Source organism: Balaenoptera acutorostrata, chromosome 11 (genome assembly GCF_949987535.1).
Source record: "Balaenoptera acutorostrata chromosome 11, mBalAcu1.1, whole genome shotgun sequence".
Taxonomy (NCBI): domain Eukaryota; kingdom Metazoa; phylum Chordata; class Mammalia; order Artiodactyla; family Balaenopteridae; genus Balaenoptera; species Balaenoptera acutorostrata.
In genome coordinates this window covers 83,626,004-83,650,005 of record NC_080074.1, presented here as the reverse complement: position 1 = coordinate 83,650,005, position 24,002 = coordinate 83,626,004, and the positions used below count along the sequence as shown (strand labels likewise).

The 24,002-nt window shown below is 39.5% G+C and overlaps 2 protein-coding genes across 8 annotated transcripts in view; one reads left to right on the top strand and one right to left on the bottom strand.

Annotated features, from left to right (window-relative positions):
• The window catches only part of MRPS35 (mitochondrial ribosomal protein S35), a 52,653-nt gene extending 43,982 nt beyond the window's left edge, over nucleotides 1-8,671 (top strand). For all 3 annotated transcript variants that reach the window (XM_007175707.2, XM_007175706.2, XM_007175708.3), the window contains one exon: nucleotides 7,533-8,671. In XM_007175707.2, the coding sequence (XP_007175769.2) occupies nucleotides 7,533-7,802 (270 nt within the window). In that variant the 3' untranslated portion in view covers nucleotides 7,803-8,671. The remainder of the gene's footprint in view (nucleotides 1-7,532) is intronic.
• On the bottom strand, nucleotides 6,566-23,677 carry MANSC4 (MANSC domain containing 4). 5 transcript variants are annotated; one of them, XM_007175711.2, is made up of 7 exons: nucleotides 23,483-23,677; nucleotides 20,221-20,293; nucleotides 20,035-20,089; nucleotides 18,176-18,724; nucleotides 16,093-16,152; nucleotides 15,440-15,574; nucleotides 11,951-13,032 (listed from the first exon to the last, which is right to left on the bottom strand). In XM_007175711.2, exons 4-7 carry the CDS (start codon nucleotides 18,402-18,404, stop codon nucleotides 12,362-12,364), a joined length of 1,095 nt encoding a protein of 364 aa, XP_007175773.1. In that variant the 5' UTR covers nucleotides 18,405-18,724; nucleotides 20,035-20,089; nucleotides 20,221-20,293; nucleotides 23,483-23,677; the 3' UTR covers nucleotides 11,951-12,361. The 5 variants fall into 5 exon arrangements, with proteins under 5 accessions (XP_057411953.1, XP_007175773.1, XP_028020697.2 ...); XM_057555970.1 differs by lacking the exons at nucleotides 11,951-13,032; nucleotides 20,221-20,293; nucleotides 23,483-23,677 and adding exons at nucleotides 6,566-6,657; nucleotides 23,363-23,448; XM_028164896.2 differs by lacking the exon at nucleotides 20,221-20,293 and having other exon boundaries at nucleotides 23,363-23,677.
• Between the last annotated feature and the right edge of the window lie 325 nt (nucleotides 23,678-24,002).

The following is a 24,002-nucleotide window of genomic DNA, read 5'->3' as shown; positions in this document are numbered from 1 at the left end:
AACCTTGAAAGTTATACTGTTTTCTTCCCTCCCCCTCTCCCCTGATATCTAATAAGTCACCAGGTCTTTTCAGTTTTAGCTTTTAAATACCTGTTAAAACTATTTTCTCCTCTTTATCCCTAGTGCTACTATCCTGATATGGGTCTTTATCATTTTTTACCTGAATAACTATATAATAGCCTTGATTTTCCTGTCTCATCCATCTTCCAGATTGCTGTTAAAGTAATTATTCTAAAAAGCAAGTCTGCTGTATCATATCCCTTTATAAAATCCTTCAGTGGTTCCCCATTACCTAGCATAAAATCTAAACTACTTAGTATGTCTATTCACAGAAATTTACCACCTCATTATCAGCTACTCAGGAATTGTAGGTTATGTATCCTGTACCATAATGAACATAATGTGTTCTTTCATAACTTTGCATATGCTGTTTTCTTTGCTTATAATCCCTTTTCAAATTGATCAGACTTGCAAATTCATAGGAATCCTTTAATACACCTCAGATGTAACCTGTCTCAGATGTTTCTTCCCATCCTTTTTCCCTTCTCACTCTGTCAGTTAGCATTCCTTTTATTGCTTTTATGGTAATTGCCTGTATACATGTCTGCCCAGCTCCATTAGACTATGAGGTCACTGAGGACAGGACTGTGTATTTCATTCATCTTTATATTCCCAGCATCTAGTACAATGTCTGGCATATCAGCATTCAGTAAATTTTTAAAAAACTGATCTGATTTGAGTTGAATTCCTTGACATACTCAGTTAAAAATTTAGCTTTGATAACTAAAAGTATTGGCAGTAGCTTTTTAATCCATTGTGGATATTTACGTCTTCCTATTTTTTATGATTTTCAAGTAACTTGAATTTTTTTAATTGGTAAAACTTTTTCCTCATCTAGCACAATGCCTTACTTGTAATCATGAGAAGTGGAATATTACTGTGATTCATGGTCTAGGCAAAGGGAGTTATAAATAAGATGGTAGAAGGTGACACATTTGTGTATTTAGTGGAACAGATACTTCTTTGCTTTCTATTAGATTGGAGTTCACTGACCATTTCATGAAGTAGCTATTGTGCTTTTCTTTGTATTGAATTCATGCTTTACAAGGAGAAAAAAGAGATAGGGTCAAATTAAGTTATTCTTTTGTTCTTTTTTCTGTGTTTCTATGTTCCTTGGAACATGTTCTACCACTAAGAAGCAGTATGATTTGGGGCAGATTATTTAATTGCTCTGGGCTTCAATTTCCTGATTTGTAAAACAGATAGTGATAGTACTGCCTCATAGGGTTGTTATGAAAGTTAAATGAATTAATATACATAAGGTGCTTACTCATCCCGTGCCACTTTCCTCACCTTGGCCTTCATTCAGGCCTGAATGTCCTAAGCTCGTTCCTGCCTCCAGCCTTTATGGATGCTCTTTCCTCTACTGAGATCACAGTCTTCATCTGCCCGGTTCCTCCTCAACTCTAGGTTTCCTACTGGATTGGCAGTTCCAGGGCAAGACAGTGCCTGGGACAGTAGTTGTGTAATAAATATGTACTGAGTGAACGAATGAGTGAGTAAATAATTGAGCCAGCTGCGTAGAAAAGAGAACAGGATCATGTGGAATGGAAGGTTCCTTCCTCTAGGGCTGTAGTCAGAGCAGGTTCTCTCATGGTAGGCAGGGAAGAAAGGAGACTGTATATATGTATATTTATTGTATACATATATAAGTTAAATAGTGAAATTGTAAATGTTTAATAATTAAGTTATTAAAATTGAAGTCTACAAACTAATCAAACTGCCTGAATGGTGATCAATTTGAGCTTACATTGGTATTTTTAATTGCCCCCCCAGTAATTTGAATGTTATTGTTTATGCTTTAAAATTTTACATGTCAACTACACTTCAAAAAAAGAAACTCTTAAACAACTGCCCACTTCAATCCTGGGTATAATTTCAGAAGCTATAAAAATTTGGCAGTGAATTACAAGTCAGGGTACGAAATTATAAATGAAATGTAATCATAGCTGTGCTTAAAAAAAAAACGAATTTAGAAGGGCACACAGCAAATATCACAAGTATTGATTGATTTTCTTTTCTTCAAATGTCTCAAGTGTCTGGTAATTGTTTATTGCATGCCAGACATTGTATGTAAAAGACCCATAGAAGCTCCAATTGATGTCATCCATCAGAAAGAATTTCCTCTTTTTTCTCTTGCGCACAGAGGATCAGGGGCTTATCTTTTAAATCCAATCAGAATTGAGCTGGAGCAGGGCTGGGTTACAGTTTTTTAACATTTAGTTCACCTTTGTGTCTTCTCAGGCATTTTGATTGGGAACTTGGTGAGTCCGCTTCCACATCTCAAAAGTCTGCTTAAGAGTCACTTGTGCTTTTCAGAAGTTTTGAGCTTAACTTCTAGCCCTTGCAGCAGAATCTGGAAGATGTCTTGAGAGGGAGATTGGTTGTGTGAAACAGGACTTCCTCCCTCTAGTAGGACTTTGTCTCCTAAACACTATGAGATTATAGGAGATTTGCTCTTCAGAAGCTTGATTCAGCCTCCTCAGCTTCCCATAAGTAGCCCCAGAACTAAAACCAGTAATGTTTGGGGCTCTTCAATTCCAATCTGTCATACAAGCCCTGGGTAACAGCTCAAACCTTGCTCATTTCTCTTTTCCCGAGTAGAGTCCTTCTGCGTGGGCCAAGGGCCAGTCTGATACAGAATTGGAAAATGGCCTCAGGGAAGAAAATGGCTAGGGATTTTCAGAAGGATGCTCCCCATATGCTTGCAGCCTGGAATTCACATTCATCTAGTCCTAATTGATTCTAAAACTCTCTGGTGGGACTTCCCTGGTGGTACAGTGGTTAAGAATCTACCTGCCAATGCAAGGGACACGGGTTCGAGCCCTGGTCCGGGAAGCTCCCACATGCTGTGGAGCAGCTAAGCCCGTGTGTCACAACTACTGAGCCTGCGTGCCACAACTACTGAAGCCTGGGTACCTAGAGTCCATGCTCCACAACAAGAGAAGCCACCGCAATGAGAAGCCTGCGCACTGCAACGAAGAGTAGCCCCCACTTGCCACAACTAAAGAAAGCCCGTGCGCAGCAACGAAGACCCAACACAACAATCTATCTATCTATCTATCTATCTATCTATCTATCATCTATCTATATAAATAAAACTCTCTGGTGTACTGATTACCTGGCTTTTCTCCAGTTGTAGCCAAAGCAGAGGCATCCTGTGACCTGTTACATCCTATTTGAAAGTGGAAATCATAATGTAAAATAAAAAGAAAGAAATTGGGAGGTTTTTTTCCCTCAAGGATTTTATATTTATACCTCTTATATGAAAAATATGCTGAAGTGACAAGCATTATGTAAAATGTTATTACCCTTTTATCATTACTAGAAGATGATTTTGGAATTGCTTTTTTGTTTTTCTTCATTTTCAGGATATTTTATTAAGGGGGCATTTTACAAAGGTCCAGTAACAGAACCAAGTGAGGGTGCAGTTCTCTGGGGTGGGGAGAGTGGGGTGCGTATCCGAAGGCAGGGGAGGGAGGCGCTGCAGAACCGGAGAGAGAGCTGTGTGGATGGGCCACCCAGCAGGGACTGTGGGACATGCCCTCCATCAGGGAGGGAGTTGGGAAGGACAACCCTGACCTCACTCTCCATCATTCTCTAGGTCTCTTGCTGGTGCCTCCCATGAGCCAAGCCGAACCAGGAGCCAGAATTCAAGGGGTCCCTATGAGAGGTCCATTGGGATTGCTTCTTAATATATCATTTAAACCAACAGCTCTTCCATTTAGCTCTGTTCTTTCTTCACTGATAAGCCCCATTTGGATGGCAGCCATCTGTGAAAACTTATGTATTAATGACTAGAAAAGATTTCCCTCAAAAGGTAAATATAGTGATAACAATTACTCTTTATTTTTCCTGCTTGAAGAACAGAAATTCTGAAGATCTTTTTTATTGATACATGTAACATAGGACTTCAGAAAATTAGCTTTCTTTTTCTTGAGACAGGTCTTTATAAGAGGTGAATTCTCTCTGTGTGTGTTTTTGTGTTTTCTACATTTGGTTAGACATAAAAAGCCTTCACCCAAAGGAGACTGCTGGAAAACTGGAGATAATTCAGTTATTTTTAAGAACAGGCTATTAATTGAGAAAATTAAATCTAATCAGTGATAACATTTATCAAGAAGACAAGAAGTAATATAAGCATCATGAAAAATACTACCTTTCTATCAGTGATAAATAAAGACCTTTTGTTTCTGTATTTTTTTAATCTACATTTGATAAATATCAGTCATAAGATTTTGTGAGTGGGAATAATGATGGCAAAACATTTGGACACTTCTTGTGTTTATATTTACCTTTAAAGTTTCGCTTCACTGCTTGATGGTGGTAGTGGTGCCCTTGCCGTGGGAACATAGATTTTGGAGGTGTGCCAGCAAGGGTTCGAATCCTACTCTTCTTTATTCTTCTTCTTAATAAGCTGTGATATTAGTAGTAGATGGTTATTTAGTGTTTACTGTGAGCCAGGTACTCTAAGTATGTAGCTATTCCTTACTTCTTTTAATCCTCAGGGCAGTTCTGGGGAGTCAGTTCTTATAGAGATGCAAGCCTGTCACAGTAGTAAGTGATGAAGGTAGGATTTAAACTCAGGTCTATAAAACGCCAAAGCCCGTGGTAAACACTGTGCCATACCCTCCCTGTGTGACCTTGAGGGAATCACAGATACAAAGCCCTCTACCTGTAATCCTGAAACGAAAAAAGCTTTGGAAACTGCTAGTCTTTTCATAACTTATTTGGTGGCAAGATGAACTCTGAATGGATGAGAAGCTATTTATAGCCTTCGTTAATCCCATTTAGTGCGAATATTCATACATGTCGCTAGAAAAGTAGTAATGTGTTTGATTAGGGGGTGCTGCCGTAGACCTCCTCTGGAGATGTTACAAAATCTACTGTGTGCGTGCTGCATTAACTTTACAAGCTAAAATACAAAAATTCTGAAATCTGAAACATTCCCAGGTGACTGTGCCCCTCTATTTAACTTCTGTAATACTTAGTTTTCTTGTCTGTAGAGATGTCAAGATCTAACCCAGTGTGTCTTAATATGAATTATATTAATTAATACATACATGTAAGTATTAAAGTACCTGGTATATAGTAAGTATTCAGTTTGGGGGATTGTTACTATTATTATCTTGGAATTTATATTTAGTTGTGCAGAGTTTGGATCCTAAAGCTAGAATATGTGGAAAACTAGAGTTTTGTTTAGCTTGTAGCTGAAGCCCAGCACTGCATTGTATCTGTACAGGATTAGTAGGAAGCCATGCCCTTCACAGAATATGAGTGACTTTCCCTTACCAAGGACTATTTAGAACAGCAGTAAGCATAAACGTACACTATGCTGTAGTTTAGGATTTCCTAACCTTTTTCACGTCACTGCGCACACAGAAAAGTTCTCTACTGAGATAAATAAGGGAGGCGGAGGCTTGTGGCTGCCCGTGCCGCAGCCGGCTCGCGTGGCGCCTGCGCGCTCGGCGAGTCAGCGTCATGGCGTGCCTGTGAACGCGCCTGGGCAAAGCAGTGCGGAGTTGTACGTGCCGCGTATAAGGGGAAGATAAAAAATGCTGCAAGTTGTTAGTGGATTTACTTTGGTTATCTCCTCTGATTAAGCATCTATTTCTAGTCAGTTAAAATCCAGAAACACCTAGGTGAAACATAATTTTTTGAACAGTTAAGTCTCTTGATTCTTGTCTTCTAACAGTTCAGAATGAGATGGAGTGACTGGTTTAACTTAATGCTTTATAAAATGTGTTTGTTGACCTCTTAAATTAAGTTTATTTCACTTGTAAGTTAGAATTATGAAGAAACTATGACATTGTCTTGAACATTTAAAGCATTGGCAAGAGTGGATAGGCCGGTGATATATTTAATTTCGGACATTTTTTTTTTTAAGGGGCTGACATTTATTCCTTCCTCATATATTACAGTAAAAATTGGGTATGGTGGGGTAATTTTGTCAGTTATTTTTTTAAAATGTACAAATTCAGAGTTTGGCTGTTAGGAGTTATTTGCACCAGGGCTCTGGGGGCGGGGCACAACAGGAAGTTATTTCATATTATCCCTGCCCGTCTGCCAAGCTAAAGCCTCCCTACCAGCTAAAAAGAGTGTGCAGAGCAGAGTCTCAACCAGATAAGATGTTTCTAGAACGTAGGTTGGAACATTGTCCTCCGCCATAAATTCGGCATAGGGAGGCGGGGCAGACGTAGGGGAGCTGTGAGTACAGAGACCCACTTGGGCTCAGGGGTCTGGGATCTGAGGAAACACCCTACATCTGCTTGTTTCTCTTAGAGGAAAGAGTACACAGTTTAAAGGATTAAAGGAGGGTTTCTTCTTGTGGGTCTCTGTGGTGGAGGAGCTTCTTTCCTGGGCTGTAGTGATCCGAACGGGGTTTGCTGAGTCGGTGGCATCCCCAGTGGCTTGTTTGCCTTTGGTGGGGCTCCTCTTTATCCTTTGAGGGGCAGATTTCTAGTGCTTTTCTCTTTTCGTGAGCTTTTGGAGCGGGAGTGGGGATGGGAGGGTGTCATGGCTGGAAACTGTTCGCCTCCTTCTTGGTGCTCAGTTGGCTCTGAGGAGCCTTGGAGCTCTGTCTGCTCAAGCTGTGGTCTGTTTCAAGAGGAGTTTTCAGAGTTAAAATATTATTTCTGACAGCCTTACAAATCTGCCTCACTTTTAATACTTTAAAAACTTTATAATTTGGAAGGGTTTACCACCTTCAAAAGTTGTAAGACTAGTGGATCATTCCATAATAGCCTGTGGCTCAGAATATTGTTATGTGTTAATTTGGAAAGAGTGTGTCTGCTCTTCAGCACTTCTCTGAACCGGGGCATGTTACACGTCAGCTGCGTTGCTTGATTTTCTTCACAGTGTTACATCTTCATTTAAATCATGAATCTGAATTGTATTAATCTAAAACCTACCAGTGTTCCCTAAAATAACATGGAAATAATTTTTGTAAGAAAAAGTAAGTAGTAATGAACATTGTTTCCATTATAGGAACAGAAAATAAAGATAATAAGACAAAATTCCAGAATATATCAAGTCATTATGACTAAAAATCACACGAACTTTATATTTTAAATTTATTGTAATGATTGGTCTTCCCTGTCATTCCCAGAGGCATGTTACAGAGATAAATACAGTCTCCTTTCAACTCTCATATTTGGAACCTCAGAAATTTGAAATGTTTGATGTGTTAGAGTTTCGGGAGTGGAAAGTTGCAGGGAGTGAGTTTTCTGCATCTTTCGGGAAGCAGTATTGCTGTGTAAGTGCAATTCGCAGGGCAGATACAGTGTAAATTTTGTGGGTAGAATTAGTGAGTGGTAACGAGGTGCTCCTGTGACGGAGCGTGCAGCCCGAAGCTGCTGGTGCCGGCGGACAGCAGTGCTAGATCCGGGAGGGCAGTCAAGGCGCACGCACCGAGTGTGGACCAGACTTCGAGTCATAATTTTCACAATTCACAACTTGTTTTTTCCTTTCAGAAAACTGAAGAATGGGAGAAAAAGAAGACTGAAGCAGACATGGAAGAGTATGTATGGAAAGACAGCTCCTCAGAAAAAAACATCCTGGAAACCCTTCTCCAAATTAAAGCTGCTGAGAAAAATCTGGAATTAAGTAAAGAAGAGCTCCTTGGTACTAAAGAAGTTGAAGAGTACAGAAAATCTGTTGTTAGTCTTAAGAATGAGGGGGACAATGAAAATACCCTTTCTCAGTACAAAGAATCAGTGAAGAGACTGTTAAATTTGATGTGAATTATATAGAAAAATTGCCTTGATTTATTAATTTTATGATATATATGTAATCATTATCTAATTTGATATACAGTTGAAGATGTTAAAAAACCATTGTTTTATTACATCAGAGTTAAAATTATTCCTTTCATCCTAATGTACAAAGGCAGTGATTATTCAAAAGTTTTCTTACTTATGCACTGGGGCAATCAGACTAATTCGCTCTCTGTGATTTCTTCTGGTTCTAAAGTGTTTGGATTTTATTTCTACCATAACAACTTTAGTGTTCATATATATACAATGTTGTTGTTTTGTCACCTGCTCCATTTCTTTCCCTACAAATTAGTACTTACGGGTTGCTTTTGCATCATGATTTTGGTTATTTGGGAAGCTAGGCCCAGAACCCAGTCCCCTGACTGAAGTTCAGTGTTTTGTCTACATAACTGCTGTCTGCCTAGTGAGTTTTTTGCACATGCTGATTCTGATTAGAAACAGGTCCTTGGCAGTATTTTCTAACCTAAAAGTTTGTTCCATTCCTCTATTTTGGGGTCACTTTATGTTGATTCAGTTCTGTTTAGCATCCTGCTTTCCATTTTCTTTGGCTCATTTCTCCAACCCCAAGCTTGCAGAAAAGTGGAAATGGAGATTAGCTGGTATTCATCTCTCTGGATGCCCCTGCTAGAACTGCCACATCTCAGGAAAGAGATGAGGTATAAAGACCCTGAATTTAATTGGAGTAAATGACAAAATAACTGCCCTAAGAAACATTTCATTCAATTTAGCTGTCAATTCAGTACTTTTAAGTGTATCTGTAAGTCATTTCTTACCACTTAAAGTTGTCGACAAGTGATTAATTTAAAATTGAAATAAAGGAATTATGGAGGCTGTTATTTGCCTAAAACTTATTTTGCTTGACAGAATTTGAGAACATAAAATGCCGAAAGGAATTTCAGAACAATTGCTCAAAAGATATATATAAATTGAAGATATGATTTAGTATTAGCAAGGCCAAGAGTCCGTAGGTTATAAAGGACAACAATAGGGCCTTGAGTTCCATCCATTCCACTGGATGGAAATAGCAAATAAAAAACAAAGTAGATACAACTGAATTTCTAGATCAGGTTTAAAGCATACATAGGTGTATTGAAGTGTTACATTTCTTAGAGAGAGTTGAGGAAAACTCAGATGTGGAAACAGGATTGAAGAAGGACACATTTGAAAACAGTAGAAGCTAAGGAGAGGTTGTCATTTGGGAACATGTAAAGAGGTGGTAGATTAGGGTCCTCAATCCTGTAGTAATAATACAGTGAAGATGGAAGCAGATGGAGTAATGATTCGTAGTAAAAGAATCTGACCTTGCTCACAGAGAATCTGGCCTCTCCCGTCAGCTTCTGGGAGGTAATCTGTCATACCTCAAAGAAGTGTCTTTGGTTAGGGCAGGAGTCAGTCACAATGGATTTTAGGTGGGGCTCGCTACACCTGATGATAGTCCTAGGCATGCCAGGAAAACCAACCATGCGTTTAGGGTTGGGGGGCTTTGAGTCTCTTGGTAAATCAGTCCACCCAGCAGCTGAAATCAACTGCCCAGGTAATTGATCAGTCAGTCATACCTATGTGACGGAGCCTCAATAAAAATTTAGAACACTGAGGCTCCGGTAAGTTTCCCTGGTTGGCGATACTCTGGACATACTGTCACACACTTTTACTGGGAGAGTGATGCATCCTGCTTCCACAGGGAGAGGACACCAAAACCTGTGAGTTCGGAACACTCCTGAACTTCATCCTAGGTGCTTCTTCCCTTGGCTGATTTTAATCTGTATCCTTTCCCTGCAATAAACCGTAACTGTGAGTATAATAGCTTTCATTGGGTTCTGTGAATTTCTCTAGTGAATTATCGAACCTGAGAGTGGTTTGGGGACTCTCCATCCCCCGAACTTATAGTTGGTGTCACAAGTAAGGGTGGTCTTGTAGAAGACTGTACCTTTTTTTTTTTTTTTAATTGAGTTATGTTTTATTTGGCAAAGATTTTTTTTTTTTAAAGTTTTGGCTGTGTTGGGTCTTCGTTTCTGTGCGAGGGCTTTCTCTAGTTGTGGCAAGTGGGGGCCACTCTTCGTCGCGGTGCGCGGGCCTCTCACTGTCGCGGCCTCTCTTGTTGCGGAGCACAGGCTCCAGACGCGCAGGCTCAGTAATTGTGGCTCACGGGCCTAGCTGCTCCGCGGCATGTGGGATCTTCCCAGACCAGGGCTCGAACCCGTGTCCCCTGCATTAGCAGGCAGATTCTCAACCACTGCGCCACCAGGGAAGCCCGACTGTGCCCTTTTGACCTTTGCAGTTTGGCTAACTCCGAGCAAAGACCTGAAGACTCTAAGGCTGTGGCATTGACACCTAATGGCAAAATCTTAGAGCTGTAAGATTAATACAAAACTGCCTCAAAAGGGTAGCCGTTGCTGTCATTGTAATGTTAGCAATAATTAAACAGCATTTTTTGTCATTATTTAGACTCTTGTCCTTAAGCTCTAATTGATCTAATGTATACAATGAACATCATATTCATCCTTACAATGAGGATTCTAGGGGACACTTTTTGCTGTACTGATGATATGCAATCACTTATGACTTCAAACTGTTAAATTTCATAGCTCAGAAGGTGCTTAAACACATAGGCAACTAAGAAATAGAACAAACCTGTTTTCTTAATTGTAGGGAGCTTTAGTTTTTTTCTTTGCATATTTTCTTTCCAAAATTGGTAAATATGTCATAATACTGGACTATTACAGATTTTTTTCCCCAAAGGTCTGGCTAGTTTCAGTGCTGGAAAAATTTCGATATCATGGTTATTTCATAAATGGTGGTAACAACCTTAGCCTTAGTTGTTGACTAGGCCCTGTGATCTTTGTTTCTTAAAGTTTTAAATTCTATTCAGAAGTTCTCTTTGGTCCCTTTGGCTTCCAATAAGGACATGGTTTGTAGGCCCAGTTGTTTTTGTCTTGGCTGACTGTTCAGGTCGCCTCTATAGTCTAAGTTTACTCAGTTTATCTGATGGTCAAAGGTAGGGGCTGAAGAAGAGAAGGAGTGTGTTTGTTTTCTTACAAAGGTAAATATGTTTTTCCCAAATTATGGTAATTTCTATAAAACAATTAGCAATTTTAGGGAACAAATAAAATTCTGAGAAATCCCAAGGAAGAAAAAACTTTTTTTTTGGCAGCCCTAGTTGGAAAACCTTCAAACAGTTTGTATATATTTGAAAGAAAATTAAATAACCTTTTAAAAGAATGTATATACAAATAATTTTTAAAGACAGCTTCCTGAATAACTTAAATATTTTAAGGTAATTTAAATCTTGATATCTCCCCCTAAATTGCCTGAGTTTTTTTCCCTAATGTATTAAGAAGAAATTGATAACATTTATGATACTTATTATGAATAGCAAATGAATATAAATCGATTACATTTTAAAAATTCAGACTTTTATTTGTGGTTAATATTCTGAGGGAAGAGTACTATTTTATTAATCTTATAATAGGATTTCCTCTTTATTCATTATGCTTAATGGCTGTCTTTTAATGTCTGTTCTCACATTAAAAAATATTTTCAGAGATGAGATTAAGGACCTAAAGTTTAAGATCATTAGAGACTTGAATTACAGTTTTCTACACTTAAGAGTCAGAGTATAAGATTTAGGGGGTGAATCTGGTGTAAGTGGACAGAGCTTGAAATACCTAGAGCTAATATTTGCACCTGGGAAAACAATTTATACAACTGAGGGACATAAACTAAAACTCCCAAGATTTATTCAACAGAAGTCAACAGAAAACTCAAAGATCTTAGTGCCATAATTATTGAGAGTCATGTCAGTTTTAGAAAAAGAAGATGATGGGTTAAGCTTGAGAAAGATTAATCAATTGAACATAAAATATTATATAAAAATCAGGAAGCTTTTGCTCATGGGTTAGTAACTGTAATCGTTTATAGTGCTTTTTTGCTCAAGCCACTAAAAGATTTCATTAAAATATGTGACAATAATATGACCTTGACAGGAACCAAATATGATGTTATGGTGTTTTCCTCCCTGTATCTTTTTTCCATACTCATTGAGAAAATGGAGGCTTGTAGTCCAACAGTGATTTTGAGCATGGACTTTTGAACCATGTTGCCTATTAAGTCAGGCTTTGCTACATACTAGCTGTGTGACTTTCGGCAAGATACTTAGCCTCTCTTTCCTCAGTTTCCTCATCTGTAAAATGTGATAAGAACAGTATAATAGTTAACAGTAGCATACTTATCTCACAGAGTTCAAGGAATCAACAAGCTAATACATGTACAGCACTTAAAGCTATCTCTTACGTGGTTCTGAATAACTGCAGAGATCAGAATTTTGGAACTTCAGCAAAAGGTACACTATTCAAAAATGGAAATAATCAAAAAAGCAATTATGTTTATCAAACATTGGCATTCTTTAGAGATTGGTAAGAATGGGTATCTGTGCTTTTTATTTATTTGTTTTTAATCAAACTGCCCTCGTCTTACAGAAAACTGAAAATGATTCTCTTAAAAGCTTACAATGCTCACATCTTTTACCATTAAGAGCGCTCCTTCAGAATGGTACATTTTTTAATTTGCTTGGATCCTGACTTTCTCTGTCCTAGTTTATACTGGCCCTGGTGCTTTCGACAGCATCCAGATGCCAGGATGACTACACAACAGCAGAGAGAGATGACAGAGGTGCAGAGGGCCACAGGAACCAACCACGTCTTGGAAGTCACAGGTGCCCCATCAGGTGTGTCTTCATTCTCAGATGTACGGTTTCTGCTGTTGTACCCTTTGGTTTTGTTCAGTAATTGTTTGCTACTGTTAAGTTGGGATGGAATAGGCATATGAGAAAGTTTTGTGTCTATAGGCACAAAGAAAGGAGAAATAGTCTTGTTATCTGAATTGTTGATGAACTCAGTACTGGCTGACACCATATTTACGTTTGTGGTAATGGAGTCATTCAGAGAAATGAATCTTGCCCAAGAGCCTGTGGTTAATTCCTTGGAATACCTAGTATTATTTGTGGTTGCAAACAAATCTTGATATGTGATTGATGATGGAGACTCTACTGATGGTAGCATTTGGTTTATCATGGTCGTTTGTTGTTTATCTAAATACATAGCTTTTAGAATCCTTAGTCTCTCCCGTATGTTAGATGAAGAACGGGTATTTAGATATGTGGGCAGTGATTGTTCAAAAACCAGCAAATCTGGATCTACACCTGAAATATAAATAAGGCATCATTTAAATTTTATTTTTAATTTAGAAGACAGGACCTTAAAGTACAGTTTGGAGAAGTCTTGGATTTTGCCACTGTAAGTTACTGAACTAAGCTAATTTCAAGTTCCACCACTGCATACTTCTGAAAGGCTTAGAAACATACTAGCCACGTTTGAATTTTTCTTAACTTTCTAAGACACTTTCTGTTGCAAATGAACTTGGCTACATCACATCGTGGAGAAAACTGCCAGGGCTTTTGCGCAATAATAGCAGTATTGGGCAAGAGCTGCGGAAACAGTAACCATTTGATATGTATGACATATTAAAGTCAAACAAAATGGGGCCTGAGAAGTGTAACTATTCAAAATTATTAGCAGAGCCCTAAATCTCATCCCTTCCCAGTGCCTGAGGGTCCACTGCCTAAGGGCCTTCAATGTTCTCTCTCTTCTTGTAAAACTCCTTTCCCTCTGGCTTCAAAAACTCTCAACAGCTTTACAGTTGTCACACTGTTTCCCTTTCAGTCTCTCCAGCGTGCTGGCTCTCTCAACACACCACCACCTACTCCCTTCCTTTCCTTTCTGACTTTGTTTTGTGCCTTCTGTCATTTTGTTTCCATCCTGACTATTCTGCCAATTCTGCTTCTGGGGTGATCAGTACTTTCCCTGTTTCCTGGTCACTGTATCTCATTGCTTTGGCTTCTCTCTTGTTCTTGATACTGATGGCCACCTCTCCTTGCATTCTTCTCCCGTGACTCCCTGGACCCCAAATTCCTTTGGCACTTTATCTCAGGCTGCCTGCCTCTCGTTTTTCCCTTCCTTTGCTGGTTCTCTCCTTGGTCCTCACTGATTGTCCTATAATCTTTAGTCTTTAGTCCTTGGTTTTCTGCTGTATTTCTCATCATCCCATACCAACCACCCTCCCACCCCCGGCCACCAAGAGATTATCCTCATCAACTGTCACCACTACATTGATGGCCCTGAAATCCACATCCCCAATTTTTTCCTCTTTCTTGAGCTCTGATCTCATTTCTCCTGTGCTCTACTGGAGGTTCCCACCTAAACATCTCACATCACCGCTGGCATTCTCAAAACCATCATCTGGTCTGCCTCTTTGTCTTTTTCAGCGGCATCATCATTCTTCTATCACCCATGCTGGACTCTGCACTGCAACGGGATTTTTGACTCCTCAGTTCTCTTCTTCTTTATCCAAAATGTAACTAAGTGCTATCCAAGCCCTTCCCAATACGCTAGCAACCATCCCTCCTCTTCGTTGCAACTACAGTCACCTTGTCCAGATATAACATTATCCTGACTGCATTTTCTAATCTGCATCCTACGTATAATTTTCCTGGACTAAGATAACCAGACATCACTTTAATGATAGTGTTTTCTCATGAAATACCTTTGTTGGTTCCATATTTCTGACAAAGTCACACCAAAGCTCTCCTCTGTCCTTTTGTTACCTGGCCTGCCCTACCCTACCCATATTTCCATTGCAGCCCCAAACGTGCCCCTATTGGGCCACACCGGTGTTTGTGCTTTCCCGGGGTGTGATACGGAGCTCCTTATCTTGCCTCTACCTGGCCTCTTCCATGAAGCCTCCTCTGAATAACTGAGCTTTCTTTCGTCTCCCCTTCTTTTGAGCCTTTGTACTTGAGGCAGTATCACACATTTTTGTATTTAATTGTATGTCTTACACTAATTGTAAGACTTGTTGCATCAACCAGATTAGAAGGAGCTCGAGGGCAGAGACATGGCTGTAATCTCCTGCAGTGTGGAGCACAGCATGGGGCATTATGTGTTCAATAAGTACAGATTGATCAAGAAATTTACCTCCTTTGTATCGTGTTGGCAAAAATCTATTCTTTGATGTTTACTGATTTGTACCCTGAGATTATATACACGGGAAAGGACACTTAAATATGTATTTTTCTAAAGGAAAATGTAGTCGTTATCTTGGGACCAATGCTATGCTAATGTGTGGCAGTAAGTGCATTTCCCCATCCCTGACATCCATCTTGTAGAATCCTTGTATACAGCATCAGCGAACCTCAAAACTGACATTTAGCATTTTCTTTATTTCCTAGTGATATCCTTAACCACTATAGTAGAAATACCTATTTTGGTTCTTGCTGAAGGCTCTTGGAATAAATGAAATACAATGCTCTTGTTCAGTCACTTATGATTTGTTATCTGGGATGAACTCATCCTTGCTGAACATGCCAAATTAATGGGAATTTCCTTTTAGTTTTCTGCCCTGGAAGCCCCAAACTTTTCCAAACAGAGTTCACTGGGAAATAATGATTTAGATTCATACATGGCTACTGCCAACCAATTTCTAGGTTATATGCCTCTACTAAAATATTACTGACATTCTTCAAAATACATACAAAGGACATAAATCATTACCGTCTGTTATGTTGTATAAAATGGCGCTGGTTCCGGGCTCCAATATGCAGCTCTCCAGGGTTGGGCAGTGAATATGGAGGCAGTTGACATCGTCATGAATAGGATCGTGGAAGAAGACAGCCAAGTTACAGGAAACTGAAAAGGAAGCAGGCAAAGTACATCTGCAGATGGTCTTGATTTCTGCAGCTTGATGAGCTCTGAGTAGCTTACATTTCTTTCAAGAACACTGGATTAACAGTACGTTGCAGGGCTATGTTCAGACATCTTACAGAACATTATGAACTATCGCAAATGCTTCTGTGAATATAGGAAAATGCCTCTTCAGAAGAAAATAGCTACCAATATTCTCAGTAATCTTTCACACATCCCATGCTACACAGATTACCCGGAATCATTTCCCAGTCCCAGTATTTTATGTTCAGGAAAATCCAATTGGCTACAAAAACCTCTGGGGATTTATATAGATCAGATTTCTAGATGCAATACCCTCTCAGAATACTAAGGCACTGAAGTTCACCAGAGAGAGAAAGAGGAAAAGAATAGACAAAGCCTGTAACAGAAGGGGGAGTCATAGGAAGGGCAAAAACAGTAATGACCCGTGTTGTTGGGAGAGGCCCAGGTGGCATAAAGGCAGCAGGCTGGGTGAACATTACCTTGACCCCGACTGCAGGTGTGTGCTAGCCCCATGCTGCAAAGCCACGTCCAGTGAAAAGCTAATCGGTGTCATTCAGAGAGGAAGGGAGTAGACAGACAAGGTGGTTAGCATTTGGGATTCTAGTGGGGAGGGGCTCATCACTTGCTCTTGCTGGCTCCCCTTTTCTAAGTAGATTTGCTCCATAAACGATACCGTGTTATTTCTGGAAGGTCAGATTTGTTGAATGCAAATCTTCAGTCTGTCCTCCTTTAAGTGCAGCACAGATTTTCCTCCTGCTGTAGTGTAGTAGGAACCATGTGATGGGAAATATTCATTGGCCCAAAGGTATCAGCTTCTTTAATAAAATGAGATTACGGAGGGAGAGTGTACGATTACCAGACCTCCGAGTGTGCCTACAGCTGCTGTGGAATTGCTGGCAGAACCTGCTCTGCTTCTGTGTAAGGTTAACTGCGGGGGTTACGTCTCCCCTATTACTTCTGGGACACCCCGTGTTTCTACACACTGTATTTTTCCAGAAGGAGAAAGAATAGGACAAAAGTCAATTAATAATACATTGCTAATACATTATAGATTACAAATACATTCCCTGAGGACTGTGCTGTAAAGTTTAAGGAAGAGGAACAAAGAATATTCAAATTTAGACATCTAAATTTCTGATAAGAAAGTAGTGGATGCTGTAGGGAGCAGTTTTTCAAGATCTTTTACATTCTTCATGCATATTTCAGAGTCCCAGCTCTGAGTAGGTTAGCTATTGTAGGATTGTGCATTTTAAAGTTCCGGCTTCTAGGTAAAAACTGGGATGTGTGTTCATGCCTTTTCTTCTTCTGGAGACAGAAAGCCACAACTTGGAAGCCACAGAGGCTCTGAAATCCTGGAATTCTACTGGATGCTTTTAGTATCCCCGGAAGTCCAGAGGCCACAGCTTCCCTGGTGTGGAGAGTCAGGTAAATTCATGCCACGGGGAAAATGCTGAAAAGGTATCAACCCTCCCTCATCTCCTCTCAGTGAAGGCTTCTGGGGTTATAAGCATCTGAAAGCAGAATATCTAGATTTGCTACCTTTTCCAAAATTTCCCTTTAATAAATTAATTGCTCTCTTCTGTGCCTGATTAACTTTTGAGGGCTAAGCCTGTGACAACGTCTCACACTGTGGTCTCTTGACAGTCGGTTTAGATTTTCCAAGGAGCTCTAATTTGCATCCCAGAAATCTTACATGGATAATTGGGTAGGAGGCATTGACAATTAATGTCGGTAAGAAAACACGGGAAGAAAGTGTGGAACAAGAAGAGAATTATTTTAAAGTACTGTGTTGCTTTTGTTGTTTCTTTCCAAGTAGCTTTCAAATCTTGGAAAAATGAAAAATAAATGAAGTCTTTAATCAAATGTAACTTGAAATTCTGCAACAATGAAATGTTTTCCTAATTACAGGCCTTGATTATATTATATGAATGATTTTTAACCCTGAATCCAGATTTCAGACCAAAAAAAAAAAAAAAATTCTGTTAGAATATTTTGAAAACTAACTTTCTCTCTCTCTCTTTCTTTCTCTCTCTCTCTCCCCCTCCTTTCCTTTCTTTTCCTCTTTTTCTAGTTGACATATATTTCCCTATTTCTTTCAAAACATGAACCACAATCTAAATTCCTGTTCAATACATCCCCACACTTGGTCAACCCAAGCAAGCACATTTCAAAAGTGTGATGCGATACCAATATCACCAAAAGAACCTTGAAAAGGAAATATTTTTGAAATCATATATGCTATATTCTGGGCTATAGAAATATTGTTAGCCAGCCCTCAAGGCAGTATTTTCATTTAGCACTTTAGTGAAGAGAAGAGGTTCCCTGTTACCTGTAGGTTCATAGCCTCCCGGGTCGTTACTAGATTTGTAAATGGAGTCTGCACTGGCCCCAGCTGCCAAATCAGTCTCAGTGTCTCTCCGTCTCTGCCCACTCCCTCACCCCAGGGCATCTTCTCTAGTTCTCGTCAACTGTTCACTGCACCCTCTGCCTAAGGGTCCTTTCTTAGGTCCTCATTTTGGAAGTTTCCCCTGATCTTTGCTCAGGTCTATCATCGACACTTACCATCCTTCCTAAGACAGCAGCTCTGACTGCACTTCTGACCGGTGCTTTCGGAATAATACTTCAAGAACTGGGCCCCCAGCTTCTGAGACTCCTCCAGGTCAACTAGGAGACCTGGGAAGCGTCGGATCCAGCAGGCTCTGTAAAACACAGTGGGTGAGCAGAGAGAGTCTGAGGTCCACCCCATGCTTAAGAGCAAAATCACGTCTGCTGCCACGACCGCCACATGCATCTCCCTGGGATGAAGACTCGGCAATAAGTCTGATGACCAGACAGACGCTGAAGCTGACCATCAGGGTTTAGAATGGTTTCTGGAACTTCAGGGCTGTTGCTAAGGGAGAAGGCTCCCTTGGAGCTCTGTGAAGGGTCACTTTCTAGAAAAGTGAAGCGGCTCTTTGACTGCACGTTGATTTTTCTTTTGTTTCTTCCCAGTTGCACCCCAGGTGAACATTTGACTTGATGCTGTTAATGCTGAACACTTTCCAGGCCATTTCAATACTCTGTCCTTTAGCCTTTGGAAGACGTAGATTCTTTCCTCTGCTTTTATTCTTTCTGTGAAAGTGAAGTCACAGACACCTTTTACTAAGTAAATATAAAGGCAAGTTGAAATCCTAGCCAAGAGTCTTTCTGAGAAAAACAATAGTTTAGTCACTTGATGTCAGATAAAGGAAGGATCCATTTCACCAGAAACAAGACATCATTTTGTCAGGACACTTCTATAAGGTTTTTTAAGAAACTTGTGACTGCAGGGTTTTTTTTTTCAATTATCTTCTTTTCTTTGATTTGAAGTTCTGACATTCAGGTTCACTAGAAAACTAGTTTGAGCATGGGTTTAAATTCTTTGTTTTTGCAAAAAAAAAAAATCGAAAGTAAATGAAAACTGAAAATGAAATAAAAAATTTAAATTTTGCAGTGATTTTGAAAACACTGAATATGAATCCTGGTCACTTCTTGGTGCCAGGCATTTTTTGCAAAGGCCAGCCACAAGCTTTTTAAAAAGAAGATTAAAGATCCAGCCAAAAGAATATCCTTATAATGTAGATGGAGCACAATACCCATTAAAGTGTATTTTGTTCAGTCAAGACTAAAAAGCATAATTGAAAATTGTGATGAAGTTCAAAAGCATAATTGAAAATTGTGATGAAGTTGCCTAATCTGTTTTCTGATATTTATGTTTTCAAGTTACAAAGAAGTCTTTGGGAAGCACATACATAAAGGCATCTCTGAAGCAGATGTAGTTACAAGAAATATGCATTAGGGAAATAATAGTTTTAAATTTCTACATATTAATAAAGTTACTTCCACTGCAATGCCAAAACATTTGAAAAAAATATTAAAGACTGTGAAAATGGCTTCCTTTGTGAAGACTGTGTGTTCCATATCCCATACATTCCGAGATGAAATTAGTTCAAAGCATGGAACTGTTGCTTTTTTGTATCCATTTTTATACAAAGCATTAGTGGTAATTAGTTCGGGGCATAAAGTACCATACTGCTCTTTAAAAAAAAAAAAAAAAGAAACTTTTTCTCTCTTGTGATCTGTTTCTCTTATACTTTTTTGCACACTCACTCACTTACTTGACACAAAAATGTTAACATTCTTTGAACTTTCATCTCTTCACCTGTCTACTAATAAGTTTAATAATCATCTTTTGATTTTTAGAAGCACAGTATTAACGATTGATAATAAAGAGGAGGACAGTCAAAAGACTGAATAGCTTAAAAATAATTTCACTTTCTGCTGAGCAAAAATTATATCATGGACTAACACCTAACCTTCCATAAGCCACATAAAATGCACTAAAAATAAAAAATATTTTATTCTAATGAACTTCTCTTAGAAAGCAAGTTTCAGTTGCTTACCTGCAAGCAATCTGACTGTTTCATCTGTTCACAGGAAAGAGGGAAGAGAGGTTTCCTAAAGGCAAAACAGGAGACAGATGAGGAACAAAAGAGTACTCCCTGTTTTACCGTGAGCTTCCATAGCTATTTTGATTAGTTCATGCCCTGGGGACATAAACCGTAAAGTCAACTTTCTAACCTTCTAACCTTCACATCTTTCAGTCCCATTAAATGTGGTTTCTTTCCTGTGATATATAATTCCTTGAAGTTCTCATGTTCCCTGCAGGGATAATGGAACAATCCACAGTTGTTTAATCCTTTTGCTGTCAGATGATGTTCAAGGGGAGACCAACGTTGCATTTTAAAGAATCTACAAGTTCCAATGTAAAAGCAGGCTCTAAAATTTGAAAAATAAATTTTGGGGTGATTGATGAACATTGAGTCTGGAAACATAACTTCTTGGAGCTGGGTATTTTGAAAAGGAGAGATTAAAAACTGAACAGCGGGGACAGAGGGAGGAAACTTCAACCAGCTGAGATGTGGAGCAGAAACATCCCCCCATAAGCCTGATTCAGTAGCTCTGGTGTGGGAACCAGAATTCTTATTTTTATAAAAAGTATCTCAGGTGATTTCCTAAGATGTTTGGAAAACACTGAAATAGGTGACTGAAATAAGTGAAAGTTTTGCCTACATGAAGTGCTCAGCCTGAATTAAATAGAATCATTTTAAGAACTGTGCTACTTTAAACTCATTTAAATTGCCCCCTATGCTTTAATGAAAGCAAGATATTTCAGTTTTGCTTATTAAAAAAACAAAAAAGAAACAAAGTTGATTTAGAAGTATTGGAGGGACTAAAAAATAGAGATAAACAATTTTTAAGTGGTAGTGAAGTAATAGCATAGGTTTCCTAAATTCAAAAGATTAAAAAACAAAAAGTCAATATGTCATCCTTATTTTAAAGATGCTAATTGTAGTATTTACTTAACATTTTCATTTCATCAGTTCATAAAATTGGTGGAAATCATTTTGTAAAATGGGGCCTGAGAAATTAGAATATATCATTAATTATTAAATTGACATGCATTCACTTAAAAAAACCCAAACCATACGGAACAGTACAATAACAAATAATAACCATTCAAGATCTTACAATGTTAACATTTTGGTAAACATCCTTCTAAACATCTCCATTCAAAAAATAGATACTTATATACAATTTTACAAAAATGGATTCACACTGTTTCAGAAACTGTTTTTTAAAAATCCAGTGTAAAATTACATGTTCAGTGTCTCTAAAGAAAGCTCTACATCTAAAATTGTAATAGCTCTATGGTATTTCATTCTACCCATGTACCAAAATTTACTCTGAGCCTTAGCTGTAAAAGAGTATTAAAATAGATTATAATCCACAAAGAACACTTACAACATGTAATAAACTTTCAATAAATGTTAGCTACTCCTAACATTATACATTGTTTTTCAATTTATTTTTCAAAGCAACACTGTGACAAACATCTTGTACTTTGATTTTTTTCCATTCTAGGTCAAAAGGTATACCTTCCATAAAAATTCTTGAAGCAATAGCCTAACTCTGTGTTTGACCATTACTTTAGGCTTTTGTAAAACAGATCATGATGTGTTTGAAGTGAATCATGGTGCCACAAAGGCCACTCTTTATTATTCATTAATCAGTGGATAACTATAAAAGTATACCTCCAGTTATAGACAAGCAATATTTTCATGAAGCTTAAAAATAATTTTAGGTCTTTTGTAAATAAAGTTTATCTTGCTTTGACTTTGCATTTCTAGCTTAACAGAAAACTTACTTTGTGAGTTATTCAAATGACTTGATCTTTAAGAGGCTTTCAATTCTAAATGACCTTATGTCAGGGGCCAGAAAGCTTACAGGATCAGTGCCCAGTACTGTCAAGCTGACACCCCAGATTACCTGCCCAAGATCTGCTCCGATAATATTACTGTCCGTGAATTGCCTTTCTAATGCACGTGATTTTTTTTTTTTTTTTGGTCTGTTTTTAAAAAGCAAGAAAATACCAGTCTGAGGCATATCTGTGATGGCTGGGAAACAAAAGCATCCACTGGTGAAAGATTCTAAAGGGACCGAGGAGAGACTAAGAGCCTATTCTTTGCTGCCCCACTGAATCTGGCACTGTTGCTGATGGAGGGACAAATAAATCCCAGGTCCAAGACTCTGACACAGGGGGCAACTTCCGGCAAAATTTCCCCAGTCAAATGCCTAATACTGGACGTGGAACATTAGAGGATGCTAAATTCATGACCACCTACCCCCCAAAAACCTTAGATGTCTCCACTACACGCTCAGTGAGAACAGAAGTGTGAAAGGGCCAGGTGAGAACTGAGTTTTATCAGTAAGGATTTAAAGGCCAGGTGAAACAAGGTGAAAGCTAGACGTTTTTCCCAGGATCCAAGAAAATATCTTGAAAGAGGCAAGTCATAGGTCCATCTTTGTTTCCTTCACTTTTCCCAGGGAGGCCAGAATCTACTAGAATTTTTTTCTATGTCTTCAAATGTTTAGTTTCTTGTTCATGGTGTATTATAAAGAAAATAAGGTGTGACAACACCTCACTATGAAGCTGTTAATTACACAGGAAGAAGTGCAAATGTAACCGAACAATGTGTTGAAAGAATTTCATGTTTTACGATACGACTTTCTTCTCTGTTTTTTAACCCTTCCCCTTCCTAACATAAAATGTTAATTAGCTTTGTAGGAGGTATCTTTTGTTTGAAATAGGGGGCAATGTACTTATGAAGAAGTTACTATTTAACAACTTGTCATTCATGAAGAAAGCTAAAACTTGTTAAAAAAAAAAAAAAAAAGTCCAAATACATATTCTCTCCCCAAGTAGAGGACTACTATTTGGTTCTCAGTCTCTGGTCTGAGAAAGTTTCCAAGCGGTTTTTGGTTAAGATAAGGGTGAACACACACACACACACTGCTCCCTCCCAATACTATCCCTTCTACTCAAAGGTAACCTAACAATTACCGCCTACTCCCCCTTTTGAGGATTAATTCATAGCTCAGGAGCAGCACAAGATCCTTATTACTTGGGGTGAGCTTTCTACTTGCAATGTTCGGTGTAAGAAGATGGGAAGGAAGTATCCTTCCTTATGAAGTCCTCAGACTGTAGGGGCAGGGGTAAGGGAGGGGTAAGAGGGTGGCGAGAAGAGCCACCTCTGCAGGCAAATACGAGCAAAAGCGGCCAGACGTTTTTGCCCAGAGGTAACATTCCGTGATGGCTAGTCCAAACAAACTGAAATTGGGAATGCAATGGCTGTTAGAAAATATTTAAAAGAAGGCACGTGATCTAACTTTATTTAGTTGAGTTGTACTTCTTTCTTTTAATAGCATAAAGAGAACAGGCCGCAGCAGCAAATACAAGCTCCTCTGCTTCCCAGCCCTTTCTATCGGGGGCACCCGGTGCGCCGAGACCTGCAGAACCTGCTGCCATCTGGCTGGCCCTTCTTCCTGCAAGATGGCTCCTACGCGATGACCATTCCGAAGAATCAGCTCGAGGTGCCACCTACACGCTCAGAGACGGCCCGTGTGCCTCGGCCCCCCGGGACACGATGCCGGACTCGACAGGACTGGCGATCCCAGATGTGATGTCTTTTTGACTCCCGGACCCCGACTTATTTCATCCCCTTCCTCCCACGCCCGTTTCTTTTCCTTTTCCCTTCCCGCTGGTAAGGCGCCTTGGAAGAAGAGGCAACCGGCTTCATCCCGCCTTCCGCGCGCCCGGAGCATCGCCGCAGATCCGGCGGGCTGCAGGGTCGCGGCGCCCGGCGCGCGGGGGCGGCCGCGGGGACGCGCCTTCCCGAGGCCCGCAGCCGAGGCCCGCCACCTCCTACCCTCCCCGAAAGCCGGAGCCGGGCGGCGGGGGTCCTGCGGGCGGAAGTGAGAAGCTAGGCGTGGGAGGAGGCTGCCGGCTGGGGGCTGGGGGCTGGGATCC